Here is a 21,866-nt window from a genome sequence, read left to right as displayed (position 1 = left end):
AAAAAGAGAAAAAATTGGTACCTATAAGCACTTATAAATTTATTCCTGGGTTCTGCTGATAGAATATTCAGTTTAACCTTCTACATATTCACTCACCTTTGCTTCAAACGAGGCGCTACTCTTTCTTAAAACTTCTTCCACACTTTTTCTGGTTTCTGGACTAATGTTTCTAGCATCAAATGTCTGAATTTCATCCTTTACTCCTCTCTTTCCCAAGAAACTACAAATTTGAAAAAAAATATTAATACTTAGCTTTGAGATTGATCGACAGTTTGTTATTACATCACTTGCAGCAACATTCCCTTCAATTGGTGTTGGAAGCTGGAGTGCCCAGAGAGAACACATACCCATGGACATTCATCAGGAAAACTGGCAATTGTAGTTAACTAAGAGCAGGGTTAAGAATATTGTCAGCAGCAGGTACTGTGGATTCATTTATTTCCATGGGTACCAATTATGGTGAATTGATGGAAAGTTGCATGTTCATGAATTATTAATTTCGTTATTTTGCCAATGTCTCAATTCAAGCCTATATAGAATTTATAATTTGTTATATATTTAATTTCGTGGTTCACTAATCACCACGAAAAATTGGAATCCAACAAACAATAACGAATCCACAGTAAATAAAACAAATAAGGCTGGTGTTAATTAACACTTTTATATAAGACAAAGATCCTGTATAACTGAGACTAAATTGATAAAGAGATATGTATATGAATTACTTATTATATTTTGTGGTTAACATCTCTCAAAATACACATAGGAACAATTTTAATAATTGAATACCCTAGCTTAAGAGATCTGACTGGTATATGTGGACCAAGTATATTGATCAATTGGCCAACAAAGTCTTTTTTTTTCTCATTAGATTCAATTCTATAATGATATATCGTATAGCAGGTTATTTTTTGCGAGAGTAAAATTTCGCGATTATCATTGAAAAAGGTATACCAAATGTTTTGGTGAATACTTTTGCATGTGCGCTTTCAAATTGGTGGAATATATTTTGCCGATTTTATTCTATCTTTGAAAATAAGTGAAAACAACCCACTATACAGTATATAATGGTTGGTCATATTAATAAAAATTGAGTGATATACACCCACCTTTTCATGCTGACCCATGATGTATCAAATATTCCCATCAATCTGAGTACACCTTCCAATATGTCCCTATCTGCACCCACCTTTTCATGCTGACCCATGATGTATCAAATATTCCCATCAATCTGAGTACACCTTCCAATATGTCCCTATCTGCACCCACCTTTTCATGCTGACCCATGATGTATCAAATATTCCCATTAATCTGAGTACACCTTCCAATATGTCCCTATCTACACCCACCTTTTCATGCTGACCCATGATGTATCAAATATTCCCATCAATCTGAGTACACCTTCCAATATGTCTCTAATGACATCTGGTGGTGCTCTCAGGGACCTGATTTCTGTGAGAGCATCTGGTCTGATGTTGCCTACAGCTGCTTTAGCCTCCTGGACCAGAGGTTCAACCTCCTTTAACTCAACATCAATGACTTTCTTCCTCTTCTGAAGAACTTTGTCTTCCTCTGCTGCTTGTTGTTTCAATACTGTCATTTCATTCTTTTGATCTCCAGCATTCTGTTATGTAAAATTAGGAATATCATTTTAAATATGAAATCAAATACAGGATGATCACTAATGATCTGTAAATTATTTCCTATACAATAACATGCATTGACTGTTGTCTGCTCTATGGTCGGGTTGTTGTCTCTTTGACACATTCCCCATTTCCATTCTCAATTTTTTTATCTTTGGAAAAATAGACAGTCAAGGTGTTCTAGAAAACTGATGCATATAACAGACCATGCCATACATATAAACATGTAATTAAGGATTTGATTTTTTCCCTTTTTGTAAAATAAATAGACTTTTTGAAAGAAAGGAAATTGTTTTAGAAATATATGTTCTATAGATTCAGAAATTTTTATGCAATTTTATAGTACAGGTATTTTTTACTGGTTATAATTTGTGACCCAGAGCTGACATGCTTTAGCTAAGAGTGTCACTTCAAGTAAGGCACCACATTTAGCTGACATATATTCTTATTATTCCTGCCAATTTCTGAAAGTAATTGTTTCAAGTCAGGTCATTGTTTTTTTGTTTAGATTGGTTTACATTTTGTCATTTATTGGCCTTTTAAAGCTTCCTCAGTATTGATTTTGCACATTGAAGAAGGCCATGTGGTGACCTATAGTTACTAGCATCTGCATCATTTGGTCTCTGTTATAAGACTTGTCTAATTGGCAATCATACCACATCTTATCATCTATTCATTTATAAAATATCATACCTGCATGCTGACAGTGATTTCCTTCAGTGCATTGTCAGCCTCTGATTGTTTGACAGCCAGTTGTTGACTTTGTTCTGCTGCTTTTCTTTTCAGTTCATCCACAAGTTGTTTGGCTTCATTTAGTTTACTCACACCAGCCTACATGATTGATTAACAAAATGTAACTAATGAAAACAAAATGTAATATCCATTCGTATTAAAAATTCAAATTCTAGAACTGATCTGGCCACAACTTTTTTTTTGTTCAAAGCAGTTGCTTACTAACCATTCCCCATGTATAAGAAATATTTTATTTAGATAGACCTGTAAACATCTATGCATTAACCCCATAATAATTTTGTTTCATTCACTCCCCCAATATATTTCACATAAATCATGTAAATCATTAAGCTTAAAAGCCTTCATTAACTTATGCATACCTGTAAATGATGTTGTCTTCTTTCAATTCCTGACTTCTTGTTATTATAAACCTGTTGGTATGTATTGAGGAAAGCTACATATCTCCTTGGTGTGGCACCAAGGCCTAACTGTGCACAATGTTCATGTACATGTAGGAAACATTTGAGGAGTTCTTCTCCTCCAGATAACTTTCTTTGTCGTGTCTTCTTTTCTCCAATGGAGGCTCCTTCTATCTTTGGTGGCTTTGTCAATAGCATGTAAGGTACCTGATAAAATAATTGTACGTAGATATTTTATAAAACAAGAACTACGACTAAATCAGCCCTGTATAAATTATCATGTAATAAAATATATAGTTTTTTGTTTGTATTTTTATAAGTTTGTTCGTATGCTTTGCTGTAATACCACTGTCATAGGTTACAAGGAGGACTGAACACGTTTACATTCATTGTGTGCCTGTCCTTAGTCAGGAGCCTGTAATTTAGTGGTTCCTGTTGGTTGAAGTCTGACCTAATTTGTTTTTCAGTTGTAATTATTTAAAATACTAAGGCTTGTCTACCTCAGGCATAGATTACCTTAGCTGAATTTGGCAAACTTTTAGGAATTTTGGTCCTTAATGCTCTTCAACTTCGTACTTTTTTGGCCTTTTTTTTTTTTTTTTTTTTTTTTTTTTTTTTTTTAACTTTTTTGGATTTGAGCATCACTGATGAGTCTTTTGTAGACGAAATGCACGTCTGGCATATATACAAAATTTAGTCATGGTATCTATGATTTATTTACATTGATTAGGCTTATGGTTTTCTTTTTTGAGTTGTTTCATATTTTGACATATGCCAAGCCATTAAAGATTAATTTACTGTTTGGGTTTTGATTATTGTTGCAGGCTGTAAAATTCTCTATATTTGTTTACATATATACTTGTGCAATTATAATTAATCAATACATCTAAATTCATTTCATTATTGGTTTAGAATATCTAACTGACACCTTTGTAACCAAAAAATGCATATTTAAAAACAATATGTACCTTAATCATACTATCCCTGCTCCATCCCTCCATCCACTGTACAGCACACTCCTTGTACAAAGCAGGGTTACTCTCACAGTTAACTGTAAACTTGGCATTGGTACAGTCCATAATCAAAGCTATGTGAAGATTACACTTTATTCCTGAACAAAAGAAAACATTTATCAGGATTTCTATCAAATTTATTTCAGCTGAATATCGATGACCTATCACATATACAAATCAAAGTAATCTTATGCTGCCCATTAAATTTAAGTTTCAATCCTTTTAACCAGTCTTTTTAAACTACAAAACTCACTTTGGAAAATATTGGTTCATAACAGGAAAGATTATTATTGTTTCAACTTCTAAAATGCTGCAATAAAAGTGGTGTCATCTATTTTCATGGAAGAAAAATTATGTTTTTTTAAACACTAAAATTTGTGATTCACCTTTACCTATAAAATCCACTAAAACTGGTATCTTACAAATAATAATAAATCTGCAGTAATAGTTTTATAAAATACAAATACAGAATATGTCAAGTTTATTACTTACTAGAAGCAAAGAAGTTTATCATAGTTCCCCTGAATCCTGCCTCTGAAGCCATATCTCTCAGAGGGGCCAAGATAGGGTCCAGTTCCTCTGGGGTATATAGACCAGGGACCTCACCACTGGACAACAGACTGTTAATCATCTCTAAGAATTGAGGTTCAATAAATTGATGGTCCTCTAGTAACAGTACTACTTGTTCTCCTTCAATTCCTGCTAGCTGCATCACCTGTTAATACAAATATAAGTAAACATTGTACATTATCATACTTCATGTTTTAATGTCAGAATTTGATTGGTAAATAAGAGTGAGATAATTCACTCTATCTTATTGCAAATACTCTATTAGCCTTTACAGAGACATAAGATCAATTGTATGCTTAATCAAATTTGGATTGCTGTTATGTTCAAGATGTCATTTCTTATTACTTTGAATTTGAAAAAAAAAAAAAAAGTAAAAACTGAACATTCAGAATTATAAATGAAATGACAAATAGGTGAAAGGGTTCTAGAGTGGATTTGTGCCCCTCAAAAAACATTGTCAACCTTGGTTAACCTCAGTTGTCATTTATTGCTCAGTCTGCTCAATCAGATGTAAACTTCATGAACATACTATGTATAATATATATTACCATCAACAAACATTCCCCATTTCCATTCTCAATTTTATTTATATTATACTTTTTAAATTTGTTAATCCGCATTTTTCATATTTTTTCATTTAAAAATAAATCTATCACAAAGGGTAAATTTTAATAACAATAAATTTTACTGTACTTTTTTTAGTATCTGGTCAAAATATTCAGATGAGTGTCATTATTTAGAGTTCAAAATTTTAATATACATTAACTTACATGTTTCAGATCATTTTTGAAGTGTTTCATGCTATACCCTCTAAATACTTTCGGAGTATACAACTGCATCATGTGCATATGTGCTACCAACAGAACAGCAGTTCTACGTCCTGCTCCACTTTGTCCTGCCATTAGGAGAGATCCTCCTGGTTTTGTCAGGACCCTGTCTACACGAGCCATATGATCCAATACTTCCTTGAAGATCAGAATGTCCAAATCTCTGTTTTCTCTACCTGTTAAATATCATAAATTGAAGGCATTATTCCAAACATCTAAGACTACCCAGAATTTTTATCAACTCTTCATAGTTACAAGCCTCAAAACCTAGGCCAGTCAAAATTGTTTTCATGCGTGTACTCCAAAAATGGGCCAGGATAGTCAACATGTTAGTTGATGGTGGCTGCTTAACTTTCATAAAAAAACACTTATAAGCCATACAGGTTTAAATTGCTTATGTTATAAAACAAGAAAATATAATACTTCAAGTTGCAGGCACATCAAATGTATGCAGTGCTTTGTCAATAAATCTTGTAACTTGCAAAGGTATATCCAGCATTTGGTTATCAATAAATCCATAAATACACTTACTGTACAGTTTAAGCCCTCTTTCAACAACAGAAACAAGATCATCTCCTGTTAATTTTCCCAATGACTTTCCCATTGGTGGAAGTGGTGCTCCAGCTGCTACTGATGGGGCTCCAGATTCTGTACGAGCTCCCCAGGTAACAAAGAAATCATCTAAAGTTATAAAGAATAGTCATCTATAGAATACAACAATCTTCTCAAAATAAAAATGCCTTGAAGTAGCTTATCAAACTAAGGGAAATTACTGTAAGCATTTACAAATGTGTATTAAATGGCCCCCACTGGGTTAAAATTTGTGATTGATGTATGATGAATCCTCAAAACTGAACACAAGATGCAATGAAAACAATATTTTATACCTGAAACTAACTAATTTAACTTTTTCTCTATAACATGTAATCCATAAGCAATTATTATGCCTATTCCTGTTATTTTTCTACCTGTGAAAGTAGGTAAGTTAAAAGTATCTATTTATTTAAAACACTTACTTTCTAGATTATCAAAGATATTTGTTGACCAATCAGATCTGATCACAGACATTAGTATACTGTCAAATTTATTAAGACCATCACTGCCTACAATTTTATCTCTAAACAGTCTCCTAGCTTCATAGGCCCATATCTCTAGCAAGTGGTCACTGGATCCCTCCTTAGCTCCTGCATTCAGATCATATCTCAGCAGACTAAGACACCAGTTTGTCAGATCTCTAGGTGTGAACAGATAATGACTGTAGTCATCCACAGTAAACCTGGACTTCAGCTGTAAGATAGATCATATCAATTATGTACTGTAAACAGAACACATAATAGGAATGTATAAAAAAAACATAGGGTTAGACATAACTGTATGGGACTTTCATTGAAAAAAAAAAAATCTGCAAAAAACTTAACTCATAAAACAAGAACTTCATTCTAACAGAATGTCCTGATAAAAAATGCTCCTGCTCATATAAAATATATCAGTATATGTACCTCAGTGTGTCACCCCAAGCAAAAACAATATTTAGTTGTCAGATTTTCCTTTGAAATAAAAGTTTTTATGTACCCTTAGTATTTCTTGCCTTTTTTTCATGAACACTTCAGCAAACATAGTTATAGGAAATGTGGAGTTAGCTTCAGCATGAATGATTGAACTACTTTGCCAATCATAATTTTGATATGATCATACAGTGGACCAATGGAACTCCCTAAAATATGGATTTTATAAATGTAAACAGTACGCTTACCTGATCATACAACTGCACCATGGAACCAGCTAATGCATGAATCTTAGATCCACTCCCCCATACAGGATGCTTTTTCAACTGTTTATGTAATATTGGAGTCAGATAGGATGTGTAGATTGTTTGTAGCTGGTCTTTACTTGGATATCTAATTAAAAACATACATAAAGTGTTATCTTATTTTTAACTACCATCTGAGTCTTAATGAGTTGATGTGTTTACAATTCCATGTTTGATTAAAACAGTGATATATCTTGTCTGCTTTGTACCTAAGCCTTAAGCAAGACAAATATATTTTACTGGACATTGATTTGATAATGAAAGAATTCGTATATCTCAATTCTAAATAAATATAAAAATTTCAAAAACTTGTTTTCTCTCAATCTACTGAACAAATCATTTAGATAAAATTGAAGTAGGATGTCAGTTGGTGTCATCCTCAAGTTTTCTAATTGACTAATTGATAGATTGGTGATGGCTTTACGCAGCATCAGCACAAAAAAAAACTATATTGAAGTAAAAGAGTTTAATAATTAAGTTACCCAATACAGCATATCCTGACAACAGAAGTAAAACGTGAAGTCAGTTTATGTCGTCCCAATCCTGTACCAGCATTCATACTGGCTACAATCTGTACTCCTTCTAAACCAACCCATTCTAAGTTAGAGTCATAGAATCCATTGTAAGTCACAACCTAAAAAAAAACAAAAATAATATAAGTTGCATAATCTTTGGAAAGAAGACTTCAACATGTTCAATTGTATGGATGTTCATGAAATTACAATTTTATAACATACTTGGAAATTCCCATGTATGCCAAACGAAAAGTGCTTGTGGAACTTTTTCTGACCTGCTTTTTTTTTTAATCATTATATGCAATTAGAAACCAACACCATTATTCTTCTAAGACTCTTGCATCATGGGTGAAAACAGTCTAATAATAAAAAGTGATATCTAAAATCACTTTTTTCTTGAAGCCTAGCAGTAAACCATCTTCTACTTTCAAAAGTATAATTTCTCTCTCTCTCTCTCTACTAGTATATGCATGTCTGCATATATTTAACTGAAATGGTCTATTACCTGTTGTAAGAAAGCAATTAGCTGACAGGTGCCCCATTTGTCTGGTTTGGGCAGGTTGATATCTTTTAAGTAAAGGACCAGTCTTTCACAGTCTTTTGGTCTGTAGACCCTACCAGTATTGGTGTTTAGGACCATACAAGTTTGGCCTAACTTCTGCAGAACATGAGTAGGGTTGGTCTGAGCTGAACAATGGACTATGGCTATCTGTGTGGACCTTAGCTGCTCAAAACAATGCTTCAGCAACATTCTGAAATCATATTTATTAAGTACAAAGAATGATCATAAAAGACAAGGATGAATAACCATTTTTATCTTCATGTAAACATTGCAATGTTCTAATGATGCATTGCTAGATTCTGTCAGGATGTACAAACATTGCAATTGCTTCATTCAAAGAACTGTGCTGAAAGATCCCATTCTTTCTCCACATAAACAAGTGGAACTGTTCATGTCTGATCTATAGTTGGAGAGACATTCAAATAATAGAGAAAAAAATACAGATACAGTCAAACCTGATTAAACCGGACCCTGAATAAACCGGTTTCCTGTCCATTCTGGCCGAAAATGAAAGTCCCATATTTTTCCATTCAAAGTTTTTGTTAAAATACCCTTTGTAAACCGGATCCTGTGTATTCCGAATTCCGGTCTAATTATGAAGTCCCAATACTCTTAATTATATTAACTATTACCTGTCAAAACCGGTTTGTTTAAATAATTTCAATGATGGATATGCAATCAAAACATATTCTTTTATACAATATGGCTTTTCGTGATAATCAATTAGTCAGGTGTCAAACTGTGAACCTACAATCGTACAGTAGTGAGCTGTATTATTTATTAAAACATTATAAACGTGTCAATTAAACGAAAAGACACATCGAATATATCTCAGATTGAACTTACGTTTTAACTTGGATAAACAAATTTAAATCCCGGAGTAAGAAATTTACATCGTGATTTCGAAATCCTGGGTTCCCTGTTGTGAACCCCTAAACAAATGACCTTAATAATGAAAAACACCCGGATGACAACAATCAATGGATATTGTACACTGTACCACAACGTTTTGAAAGTAATGAAATTACGTTTGATAATATTATGGCTTTTTAATCGGCCATTCCAACATTTCAAATTATTGATCATGGGAGTAAATCGAAACTCTCGTCTTACAATCCAAACAACGCGAGCATTATGATGCAAATGCAAGCAATGAAAAACGAAGTGAAAGTATTTTAATTTATCAGATATAATTTACAATCAGAGAGAACTTTTACATGCAAAATGTTGGACGTCACAAGTCATTAACTTCCGGTCAAAACGGAAACCTGAATAAACCGGCTCACTGTCCAAACCGGCCCTTTTTCATGGTCCCGTAGCCGGCCGGTTTATACAGGTTTTACTGTAATTGCATTTTCAAAAAGCAAGAAAAACTCATAAATATTTTGGTCGTTTCTCAGATCCTATAAGCTTATTTTGTGTTTAAGACTATGACTGTAATATTAGATCCTGCACACTAAAAACACAATTTCAATATTAAAACATTGACTTTAGTAGGAACTTACTCTTTTCCACATCCCTCTGGTCCTACCAGTATAAATGGCTGTTTGTTGTCTGCCTGTAGCCATGGAGCAAAGTAGTCCAAATTCTTTTGTACATCTGCTGTTCTGATTACAGGCAATGAGGCTGAAGAACTGGCAGTAAAATTATCTGCTGACAAATCAGTGGCACTCTACAAATTAAACCAAATAATAAGAATTAGTTATAAATTTCTCTGAAGACAAGTCAGTAACACTCTACAAATAAACCTCGAAAAATTTCTTTAAATGACAAATATTCACAACTGATTCTCTGTTAAAATAAGCTCTTTTTTTTTCATAGAAAAAGTTTAGAAACATTTTATTCATCATTCTGTTCTTGAAGTTTTCATTGTATTGATTGAATATATAAAATTATCAGTATGTCAATCAAGGTTGATTTTTTTTTTTTTGAAAATCAAGATAATAGTATTGTATACCCTTCATGAATTAAGGTGTTTAGTTGTTCCCATGCATAGCGAAAATTCTCATTACTTTAACACAGTTCATGCAATGATTGTTATAACTTGCAATATCTCTTGATTTTAACTAAACTCCCCATTCAAAATGGCTATTGTAATGATAGTTTGATGAACAAAATCTCTTGTTAAAGATTAACAGATTCTCATACAATACGACTGTGAAACATTTTTTTCACTGCGGTAAATTATAGCAAGAAAATTTACCAAAGAACTGACCATCAAGGATAGTATTTTTCTATTTAGTAGTTGTAATACACTACAGTAAAAACTTGAACTTTACTCCTGTTGTGTTGTGAGATTCTATAGTTGTATAATTTACACATGCATTTCTCTTTCATCATGCTTTATATAAGAACAAGTAAAAACATGCAAATCGAAATAGGTATTTTGAAATGAAATAAAAAAAATCCTGTCTGTTTTTTGACAGATTCATGATCGGTACATGCAAATCTATAAACCGATGAAAAATTATGTTCCGGAAAAGACTCCAAATGTGATAGAAATTCGTAAAATAATTGCTTTTTTCTAAAATTAACCTTCCAATAATGTATCATTAACAAATTCTAGTGATTATAAATATTGTTGCGGGTCATTCACTCAAAAGATTCACATTCTGTAAGTTCTCCTTTTCTAAAACAGTTAACATGCTATGATGTGAATTAGAATTGAGTTGGAGATATCTAATTCTCTTAGCTTACCCTGATCTGTAGATAAGTAAAAATAAATAGTACTGTAATACTAATTTTAGCATTATAAATAGTTATATAGCAGTTTATATTTTACCTATCTAATTCTAGCCTGTTGCATACAGATATACTATGAAAACCTAAACTGGGTAGGCATTAAAACTATTCAACATCTCATATTATAATAAGATCCTTTAACTGGTGTAGAATTTTTTTTATAAAAATCCAATGCAGCACTAATATTCTAAATCGCTTTCTGGGGCCACATATATTTTTGTCTTTTACAGTATTTTTTTTTTCTTTTTACTGTTTTAGTTCACATAGTAGACACTATATAAAATACCATTGTTATAAAACTCTTTCTACTCCCAAGTGTGTATTTATATGATTTTTGATTGCTAGATTTTCAGTGACAATCTGCAAGTCAAAGATCATCATTTAAATATACTGAACACGATATTGTGACCAAACTTTGTGCCTAATTTCCTTCTCCCAGACTATAACTATTATATATATTTGGCAATGTACTGACACAGGGTATCAAACTAATCTACTAGCTATGACCCAACTACAATTATCCTTAAGTTATAGTAAATATTAGCTGTCCAAGTACCAAGTCAGAAACCTTGTCCTCAACATTGTGAGATCTTTGTTAAATTGTATTCAATGTATTCACTTTTCTATTCTCATGGCAACTTAAGAGTCAAATATCATTTAGATACTTGTCTATTGTAAAAGACCATAATGTAAGCCACTAGATGACGTTGTATGTTTGTTTAGTGTTGCTTGATAACTGTTTCATTGAGGTATACCCCACATCTCCTTTAATTCATTTTCATTTCTTATTTTCCTTCGAAAATTAATGTTATCAAACACTTAATTATGTAATGCTCAAAACATTTATGACGTTACTTCAAGGAAGGTGTCAAACTTGTAATCTATTATCCAATGACTAAATATCTATGATTACAAAGTAACTGCAAAGCGAAACTTCAAAGCAAAAAAGCCAGTAAATATAACTATATAACAAAGTAGTACAGCTTCATACCCCATTTTGGAACACTTGTACCTGTAATTAATGCACAATAAATAAAAAGAAATGCACACACACTAAAGGTTATTCCATTAAAATTATGTGGGAGGGTAGGAATTGAAGTTTAATTACTAAATATTGGTCATGTTGTTTTTTTCAGTATGGGTGTATTACCATTAAGCAAAATTATCTAAAAAACGGTTCTTTGTTGCAAGGATATTTTAAAAGTTTATTCCTACCCTGTCACATATGTTTTAATGGAATAGACCTAAGACGAATTAAAAAAGTTAAAAGTATTGATTAGTTAGACAAGGTAAAGGCTCTATCTAGTTCCTTTTTATGTACTTTAGATTTATTAATGAATGTGCATGAACTGGAAGACTATTATCTTTCCTTTTTTTTCCAACATCAAAAAAAATCTTAGTACATAATAAGCAAACACACAGATTAATCAAAGCAATTCATACCGATCAATTCTAATGAAAAATTTTGTGTTTCAAATCAAGCTGTTAATATTACCAAACAAATGATTAAAAGAAGAAAAAAAACAAATAAAAAATTTCAGTTCCATTGAATTTGATCATGAGAGTAGGATCTCAATATCTATAGTCTTACTGTTGTTACTTGACAGAACAAAATGCAGTTAGTAAGTTGTTTAATTTATTTTACCTCCATAGCATAGGTCATCAGACGTCCCATGTTTTCATCATAGTAAGTGTCCAGTGGACGTCTGCTCTCTGGTGGTTGTTCTTGTGTCAAGGAAAAGACCTACAAAATATATTAGTCATTCAAACTCAATCTAAGCTAAATGCATTGTTCTTCATTTAAAAAAAAAAGAATAATGCACAAAATAAATATACTACAGAAATACATCTTTATCAGATCATATCATTCATTTTGCCCATTTACATACTATATCACAGGAACAAGCAATGAAACTCTATTGAAACAGTTTTAAAATAATTACTAGAGAATTTCTTTTTAAAGAATCAAGTAGTGCTCAGAAATTTTGTCTTGTTAGCAAATGCAAATGGTCTTTACAAATATTGCAACATCTTATTTACTTTTCTCTAATTCAGAACCTTTTAAGCATTTTGGGAAATATTTTCAAAACATTTGAATTGTAAAACAAAGTCCTAAACAATGTAATTTCAAACAAAGACTTAACCTGGTGTTCAGTTTTATTGGTTATGCAGCATAAGCTTCTAAAATTGTGAATTTTCATGGTAATATGAATGAAGAATGGATGTTTGAACAACATCAGTGTTTAAATAAGAATTTTACTATGAATACAAATGTTAAAATTTATCCTACCTCTTTTGCAAACTCCTCCCTACTGCCTTCATTGAGGTTTCCTCCCAATCCATGTATCAGACATACAGCAAAGTGTGCTTTATTTCTAACATTATGTAAATGTGACAGTCCATTTAACACACAACCAACTAAACTTGTATCTACTACAAAGTCACTCTGTAATATAATAAAGTAAATAATCAAAAATACTCTTTTATACACAGGTATAAACTTGAACCAAAACAATATATTACACTAATGACTTCAACTTAATATCTTTTTGGTGAATTTAATTTTATTTTTTTATAGAGCTTTTCAAATATTTGTTGAATATAGACATAACCATTGCTGAGATCATTAAAACAAACTTTAGTATGTTAAGAAATAAAGAAATAATTCTTGAAAATGACAAAATCAATTTACCCTTTTGAGGACCCATTCCACAGCCTTGTAGAAATAATCCTCTATCCATCCTGATAGAATCTGTTGGTCAGAGTCTGGCTGAGAGCTTAACCAGGAACTGACCAAAGCTTTCACATCTGTATCTTCATCACTGAAATACATAGAACATTTCTGTAATATTCTATTTAAATTACCTTTAAATCATATATATCTTAATCTTCAAATTGTAGCGTTTAATATAAAAAAACTTTGTGCCACATGTACAGCAGAACTAACTATCCTTCTGGAGCACCCAAGACCACTTATTGTTTTGGTGGGGTTCATGTTGTTCAGTTTTTATTTTTTCATGAAGTGTTTTGCAGACTAATGGTTTTCTAAGTCATTTTTTTTATAATAATTTTGTCATTCTTCTTTCAACTTAAGAGCTTTCAAAATACCTAGAGTATCTTCTTCCTCTTTGTTATAACTTAAATTTGATAGCTTTTGCCTTATGTCATTGTATAAGATCTCTCCAAGAAAGTAACATTTGACTGATTGAGTCCTACATGTATACATGTGAGAAATGATTGGTGTTTGCTTCAAAAAAAAAGGCTACATCGTGAGATTGTGAAAAAGTAACTTGGCCTCAAAAAATGAAATCTACAAAATGTTACCACACAATGTTAAAATTTGTAGAAAAAACAAAGTTATATCTTTTAAATACATGACAAAGAGAAAGGACGCTTGTCATTAGATACATGTATGTTATCAAATTACACATGTTACACTGTACTTGTGTTAATTCTTTTAAATAAGATTAATAAATTATGGCTTTAAAAAAAATCACCAAAATACAATGTAATCATATATAATCACAAGTAATCATGATTACTTTAAAGAAAAGTAATCTAATGTAATCAATTACATTTGAAATAAGGTGTAATTGTAATGTAATCAATTACATTTTATAGGCAAAGTAAATGTAATTTAATTGATTACATTTTAAAGTAATAGACCCCATCCCTGCCACACATTACAGTATTTTTACCTGAGGAAGATCATTCCCATTCTAGAAATAGTAGCAGGTGAGGCACAACTCAGGTCATGTGTCTCAAACAGGAAGTTAACATTAGGTCCAAACTGGATTCTTTCACCAGATGGCATGGTCAATAGTCTGTTGTCATCCAGTACAGAGTTCAAAGATTCAATCCATTCTGGGTCAATATCTCCATCACAAATGATCCAAGACTGAATTTCTGAAACGAAGTAATTAAATCACTATTAAGGTGAGAAAGTGTTATATTCAATATCCATCTGAAATAAGATATGTACCTATAATGATAATAAACCTTTAAACAAATATTTGATTGGAATTGGAGTAAATACACTATAACTATTTCCTTTACCATGAACTATTTACATAAGATCAGCTCCACAAAGTGGTTTAATTTCTTCAAAAAATAAGAACACATATTTTTTTTACATGATAAATGAACTAAAATTCTTTAAAAGAAGATTTTTTCAATCTCCTACAAGAATGCAAAATCTAAAATAAGAAGATGTGGTATAATTGCCTATTAGACAACTATCTCCCAACATGCAAAATTCTTTATAACCAGACTTTATTTCTGTACCTTGAGGTTCTTTGACGACTTGTCTAGCACTGTAGGTCAGTACTCCATCTGTCCATTCTCTAGTATCCATATCTATAGAACCCAGCAACTAAAAACAAATAAATATACAATTTCAACAATCCATTATGAACATCTTTTCTCTACTGTATATCTTTTTGCTGTAACCTTAAAATTGTATATATTTTTGAAGATTTATACTGCTGTTTCAATCTTTTTTGTTGTTGTTTATTAAGAGAAGTCAAGTTTCGTTAGGTGTGGTCTGCTTTAATGTCCAAAATGTTTGATGATTCCTGTTCTACATTTCATGAATTATTATAATGAAACTTTTCAGTTTCAACTTGCATATATATGTTACAGTAAATTGGTGAAATTAGGAATTACATGTAATTACTGAAATTTAGGAATTACATGTAATTCCCGATGCACTTAGTAAATACAAGTAATTCCTAAAACTACCCAGCAATTACCAGTAATTACTGATTTTAAAATGAATTTTTACACCTATTTACTAACTGTTAAAAAAATGTTGTCATATGGTCAACTGATCAAAAGTTATGGTAATACTAATTTAAAAATCAGTGAGTATTCAGCTATGAAAATTTTAAGGGTTTTGCAGAACCCAGTGTCTCGCCTACTTTTGCTGCGAGTCGCAGGCCATCAAAAGTAGGGAAATTTTTTTTTTTAATTTTCCTCTAGATACTATCTTTTGACTAGTTCTGTAAGAATCTTCTATCAAAATTTGTTAAAAATTCAGGATGGTTTATGAAATCTAAACTTTAACTGCAGAGTGTATGTTATGTTAACTGGAAAAACTAGTCCGTTTAAATAAGTAATATACGAAAAAGTATAGTTTTTTTTACAAGCTTTATTTCTAGATATTATCTTATTATCATAAACAAGCTTCTGCCCAATTTTGGTAGAAATCCAGGATATTTTGAGAAAGTTATTAAAAATTAAAAACAATTAACCACTTTTAATGTGCCTTATAATCTTTGATCCTTAAGTAAGCCCTAAAAATCCCTACCCCTTACTTTCTTATTTGATATCTTGAATTATGTCTTTAACTTTTAAACAAAAATATGAAGTTAGTAAATAGCTGTAAAAATGACCAAAAAAAATCAGTAAATACCTGTAATCACTGAAACAACTAGTAAATACATGTAATTACTAAATTGACTAGTGATTACAGGTATTTACTGAAATGTTTAGTAATTACGTGTAATTCCTAATTTCACCTATTTACTGTAACATATATATATCAAATGTAATATTTAAAAAATCTCTATAACATATTCTAATAATATTAAAAACAAGAATGTGTCCCAAATGCATAGATGCCCCACTCACACTATCATTTTCTATGTTTAGTGGACTGCGAAATTGGAGTAAAAACTTTAATTTGACATTTAAATGAGAAAGATCATATCATAGGGAACATGTGTACTAAGTTTCAAGTTGATTGGACTTCAACTTCATCAAAAACTACCTTGACCAAAAACTTTAACCTGAAGCAGGAGGAACGGAAGGATGGACACACAGACCAGAAAACATAATGCCCCTCTACTATCGTAGGTGGGGCATAAAAAAAAAGAGCAAGTAGTCTATGCCATACCTGTGTCCTATGCATAGCTTTAGGATTCATAGTGTACTTCTTAACTTCCTTCCCAATCTTGTGTAATCCCTGCCGTAAGATTCTCCATAAAGTAGACTTCCCAGAACCACTGGGTCCCACAACTACCACACCAGTTCTCTGTCTCAATTGTTCATAAAGCTCCAATGCTTTCTTTACCTGTAGAATTAAAGGCTTTTAGTAAACTTATAATTCAATCTTATTAAGGTAATAGAGATTCAAAGTAGAGCTAGCAATAGTCTACTTATGTTCAAATCTAATTACATCCATAAAGAAGACACACATCAAGGTAACAAACAAAGACTTAGGGAATCACACGAACAGCAAAAGGTGCCAGATATTAGTATGTAGACTGTGTAAGCGTCTCCTTCTTAATTAAGGGTTAGCAAATTTACATTTACTGAGGATTTAAGAGATTCTCTTGTCTAACCAAATTCATAAATCTTTTAATTTATTACATGCATGATATATCTTATCAATGTATTTTAACAAAAGAAACATTGAGCAGCTCCTCCCATATTGTTGGTAGGTGTTTTGTTGCTCAATATTTTCTCTTCTATTTTACTGGGTTTTTTTATAGACTTGTTTGTATTGGTCTTTTTTGCTTTTGGCATAGTATTTTTCTTCCATTTGTTTATGATTGATAACACAACATACTCTTGTATCTGAAAATATATTCACATTAAATAGTACACCTGATAAAATAAATCTCACAAACCTGTATCTCATTTGCTTTTAGATTCTGTTCCTTGCAAACTTCCCTGATGGCTTCTGCCAGTTTGTCAAATTCAATGTCTTTAAATTCAATGCCAGGGAAAACATCCTTAACCAAAGCATTAAATCTAGCACAATCTGAGAATGTCAATTTTGATAATGTGTTGATTCTCAATGCTTGTACAACTAATTTGGCTTCCAGTTTTGAATCAATTTTTTCTAAAAATATAAAATATATAATTTAAAATTTCTGTGAAAGATTACTATCAACTGAGTTGAATATAAAAATAAACTTAACCACTTTGGTTATAAGAATGAAAAATTACAAGCTTCATTTTCATTCTTTTAGTTATACCATCAACTCTCAAAATGAAGAGCAGCAACAAAGAGTTCTTACTTTTAGATATATTACATAGATTCTTGTATTTTATGATTTTGGGTCTCTTACCCTTACTTTTATCCTCTCTTCTCAACATACAATAAATACAGACAGATCTGACAACTTTCCTGATTTATAGGGAGTTTCTCACAAACAAGAAGTGCTGATCTAACATTTGAAACTCTCTGTTATAGAACAGAATGCCTCATGTATGTATTTTTGTTCTGTATTTCAAGACATTTTTGAGATTTTGAGCAATTGGCAGGTATGAAATCACTCAGTGAATTAATAATGGCCTTACATGACTTTTGAGTCATTTTTCAGGTGAAGTTTACATACCTTTTCCTTGCTTGCTTTTCTGTAAGAGACTACCACAACCTCTCAACACTGTCTTCAAAGCTCTTAATCCCCAATCATAATGTTGTTGTGGTGTCAGCAACTCCCTTTAAACATAAGATACATTTACATTTAACCAAGCTGAAATTAGTAAAACTGCTGCAGAAAACATTAAAGACACATTTAATTATCTAATATGATTATCTTCTATTATGGAGCTCCACAAATAAACTAAGAATATCTCTTTTATGTGACACTTACTTTTTTTTTTTTATTGGTGATGGTTATTTTAGACAGATAGCCTTATCAATTATATGAAATAATCACTTAAAATTTAATGTATGGTGGGGTTAAATAAGGGGAAACAAGAATGTGTCCATAGTACACGGATGCCCTACTCGCACTTATCATTTTCCATGTTCAGTAAACCATGAAATTAGGGTCAAAACTTTAATTTGGCATATGAATTAGAAAGATCATATCATAGCGAACATGTGTCCTAAGTTTCAAGTTGATTGGACTTCAACTTCATCAAAAACTACCTTGACCAAAAACTTTAACCTGAAGCAGGACGAACAGATGCACGGACGGACGCACAGACCAGAAAACATAATGCCCCTCTACTATCAAGAACCAGCAAATACCAATTTTCAAGTCTTTGGTTTCATCCGGTTAGGGTTCAACAAACTTCCACAAGACCATCGAGGCGGTACAAAAAGAAATAATTTTTCAGATAATTTCATATTTCTTTCATTCATAATGTTAATTATTCTACTTTCAATATGATTCAAATACTATAATTTCAGAACAGCACTTACTTGGAAAGATTAAAGATGGCCACCAGTTTCCTTCCTAACTCCTTGGCATGTTTGAACCCTTCAGAGAAGAGAATGACTTCAGCAATCTGTTCATTGTCTGGTTTGGACATGGCAACAGGTCTGAACAATTGTTTCAAATTATCAGGTAGCTTCTGTCGACCTCCATAACCTTTACCTGCAGGGTTCATGGTGATGAAAATTCCAGAATTGTGGTCTATGTTCACCTGTAAATGATAGAAAGAAATAAGTTAAAAGATTTTGTATTAGAAAAAACAGTTAACAGTTTAAACTTTAAATATACTGCAAATTATAAGATATTTTTCACAATCATATTCCATTAAATTGTCACTGTCACTGTCAGAAAAAAACAGCAGGTTCTTGTCCGACAAGCTGACCATAAATACAAAACACCCATTGGTGGCATTTGGCTGTTATCTGATATTTGGTCAGGTTGTTGTCTCTTTAACATATTCCCCATTTCAATTCTCAAATTACTGTTCATATGTCTATAACAATGAAATTTTTCATTGAATATTCTCTATCACATATGAAGTTTAAGGGAATTTTAATAAATAAGAACAATGTTCCAAAACTTTTTTGGATACTTTTTTTATATTATATAACTTATGTTACTTTTGAGTGTACCATATAAGCAGAAATATGTAGACATTCAATGTTTCCCTTTTACAAACTGTTATCTTATCACACATTTTGGGTAAATATTTATAAATTTTATCATTTGGTTATACTGACATGTCTGCCAAGCAGTTCAGCCGTTGGTGCTCTGTTTTTGATGGCGTCCTGTATAACTTGGATCTGCATGGAGACAGCTGATAATACAGCTTCTTCCAATCTGTTGAACTCGTCAAAACATCCCCAGGCTCCACACTTGACAAGACCAATGAAAATACGTCCCATAGATTTCACATCTATACCCTGTAAAGAAGTAATCGTTTTTTGATTTATAATAAAGGCATATGAATAAAATAAAAATATGGCTTCTTTTCAATATACAAGAGGATATACAGTTTATCAGTAAAAGTAGATTTTATTATGTGGTAGGGTTTATGATTTTTCATAAGTTGCATAACCTTTAATCAAATGCATGCATAGTCACCACTGTGAACCCGATTTTTTTGAAGATTCAGAACAATTTTTAACAGAATTCCCAAAACTTAATTCTCATAGGACTTAAGATAAGATCCCTAAAAATTCATCATAGCCAATGTGACAATTTGTACAAAGTGAAACTTCTGAGAATATTTTACCTCATCACAATTGAAGACAAGGACCTGTCTACCAAACAGCCCACCAATTGCTTTGACAGACTCAGTTTTCCCTGTTCCAGCTGGTCCATAAGGGTTTCCTCCAAGTCCCATGTGCATACCTACAACATATATCACATACTTATGAATTCTATTAGTCAACACACACAGCATTTAAAATCTATTCTTCAAAACAAATAACATTTAAGGCAAATTATCATGATAATTCTAATAATTCTACCATATACCAAGGTTTATTGAGATTTTATTCAATGATGTCTTAGATCTTACTGAAAATCAAGCAATACTAACTTCAATGAAAGTATGACTGCATATATGTATTTCACTGTGGTACCTTAAAGTTTCAGTCAACTTCCTAGGTATTATAGTCAGATAAAATGTAAGTGGAATATGCACATTTCTCTGTCTACTCACCTTGAGTAAGAGTAGGATAACACTTGTCTGTCAGTGGAGTGTGTACTAGTTTCTGTCTATTCACCTTGAGTAAGAGTAAGATAACACTTGTCTGTCAGTGGAGTGTGTACTAGTTTCTGTCTACTCACCTTGAGTAAGAGTAAGATAACACTTGTCTGTCAGTGAAGTGTGGACAAGTTTCTCTCTACTCACCTTGAGTAAGAGTAAGATAACACTTGTCTCTCAGTGGAGTATGTACAAGTTTGTGTCTACTCACCTTGAGTAAGAGTAAGATAACACTTGTCTGTCAGTGGAGTGTGGACAAGTTTCTGTCTACTCACCTTGAGTAAGAGTAAGATAACACTTGTCTGCCAGTGAAGTGTGTACAAGTTTTTGTCTACTCACCTTGAGTAAGAGTAAGATAACACTTGTCTGTCAGTGGAGTGTGGACAAGTTTCTGTCTACTCACCTTGAGTAAGTGTAAGATAACACTTGTCTCTCAGTGGAGTATGTACTAGTTTCTGTCTACTCACCTTGAGTAAGAGTAAGATAACACTTGTCTGTCAGTGAAGTATGTACAAGTTTATGTCTACTCACCTTGAGTAAGAGTAAGATAACACTTGTCTGTCAGTGGAGTGTGTACAAGTTTTGTCTACTCACCTTGAGTAAGAGTAAGATAACACTTGTCTGTCAGTGGAGTGTGTACAAGTTTCTGTCTACTCACCTTGAGTAAGAGTAAGATAACACTTGTCTGTCAGTGAAGTATGTACAAGTTTCTGTCTACTCACCTTGAGTAAGAGTAAGATAACACTTGTCTGTCAGTGAAGTGTGTACAAGTTTATGTCTACTCACCTTGAGTAAGAGTAAGATAACACTTGTCTGTCAGTGAAGTGTGTACAAGTTTCTGTCTACTCACCTTGAGTAAGAGTAAGATTACACTTGTCTGTCAGTGGAGTGTGTACTAGTTTCTGTCTACTCACCTTGAGTAAGAGTAAGATAACACTTGTCTGCCAGTGAAGTGTGTACAAGTTTTTGTCTACTCACCTTGAGTAAGAGTAAAATAACACTTGTCTGTCAGTGAAGTGTGGACAAGTTTTTGTCTACTCACCTTGAGTAAGAGTAAGATAACACTTGTCTGTCAGTGGAGTGTGTACTAGTTTCTGTCTACTCACCTTGAGTAAGAGTAAGATAAC

The 21,866-nt window shown here is 32.1% G+C and overlaps 1 protein-coding gene across 6 annotated transcripts in view; it reads right to left on the bottom strand.

Annotated features, from left to right (window-relative positions):
* The window catches only part of LOC139485588 (cytoplasmic dynein 2 heavy chain 1-like), an 81,809-nt gene that overhangs the window by 20,315 nt on the left and 39,628 nt on the right, over window positions 1-21,866 (bottom strand). For 4 of the 6 annotated variants that reach the window (XM_071270178.1, XM_071270181.1, XM_071270179.1 and 1 more), the window contains 25 exons: window positions 20,263-20,381; window positions 19,748-19,930; window positions 18,995-19,218; window positions 18,180-18,283; window positions 17,466-17,680; window positions 16,730-16,906; window positions 15,118-15,205; window positions 14,532-14,739; window positions 13,526-13,655; window positions 13,124-13,279; window positions 12,479-12,577; window positions 11,825-11,845; window positions 9,597-9,763; window positions 8,035-8,281; window positions 7,497-7,648; window positions 6,958-7,102; window positions 6,221-6,491; window positions 5,736-5,885; window positions 5,148-5,380; window positions 4,300-4,522; window positions 3,763-3,905; window positions 2,756-3,001; window positions 2,337-2,474; window positions 1,350-1,624; window positions 97-220 (listed from right to left, as the gene is read on the bottom strand). In XM_071270178.1, the coding sequence (XP_071126279.1) occupies window positions 97-220; window positions 1,350-1,624; window positions 2,337-2,474; window positions 2,756-3,001; window positions 3,763-3,905; window positions 4,300-4,522; window positions 5,148-5,380; window positions 5,736-5,885; window positions 6,221-6,491; window positions 6,958-7,102; window positions 7,497-7,648; window positions 8,035-8,281; window positions 9,597-9,763; window positions 11,825-11,845; window positions 12,479-12,577; window positions 13,124-13,279; window positions 13,526-13,655; window positions 14,532-14,739; window positions 15,118-15,205; window positions 16,730-16,906; window positions 17,466-17,680; window positions 18,180-18,283; window positions 18,995-19,218; window positions 19,748-19,930; window positions 20,263-20,381 (4,238 nt within the window). The remainder of the gene's footprint in view (window positions 1-96; window positions 221-1,349; window positions 1,625-2,336; window positions 2,475-2,755; window positions 3,002-3,762; window positions 3,906-4,299; window positions 4,523-5,147; window positions 5,381-5,735; window positions 5,886-6,220; window positions 6,492-6,957; window positions 7,103-7,496; window positions 7,649-8,034; window positions 8,282-9,596; window positions 9,764-11,824; window positions 11,846-12,478; window positions 12,578-13,123; window positions 13,280-13,525; window positions 13,656-14,531; window positions 14,740-15,117; window positions 15,206-16,729; window positions 16,907-17,465; window positions 17,681-18,179; window positions 18,284-18,994; window positions 19,219-19,747; window positions 19,931-20,262; window positions 20,382-21,866) is intronic. The other 2 variants (XM_071270180.1, XM_071270182.1) reach the window with 1 other exon arrangement.

Source organism: Mytilus edulis, chromosome 8 (genome assembly GCF_963676685.1).
Source record: "Mytilus edulis chromosome 8, xbMytEdul2.2, whole genome shotgun sequence".
NCBI lineage: Eukaryota > Metazoa > Mollusca > Bivalvia > Mytilida > Mytilidae > Mytilus > Mytilus edulis.
The sequence above is the reverse complement of the archived record's forward strand: the minus strand, read 5'-3'. Positions and strand labels throughout refer to the sequence as shown.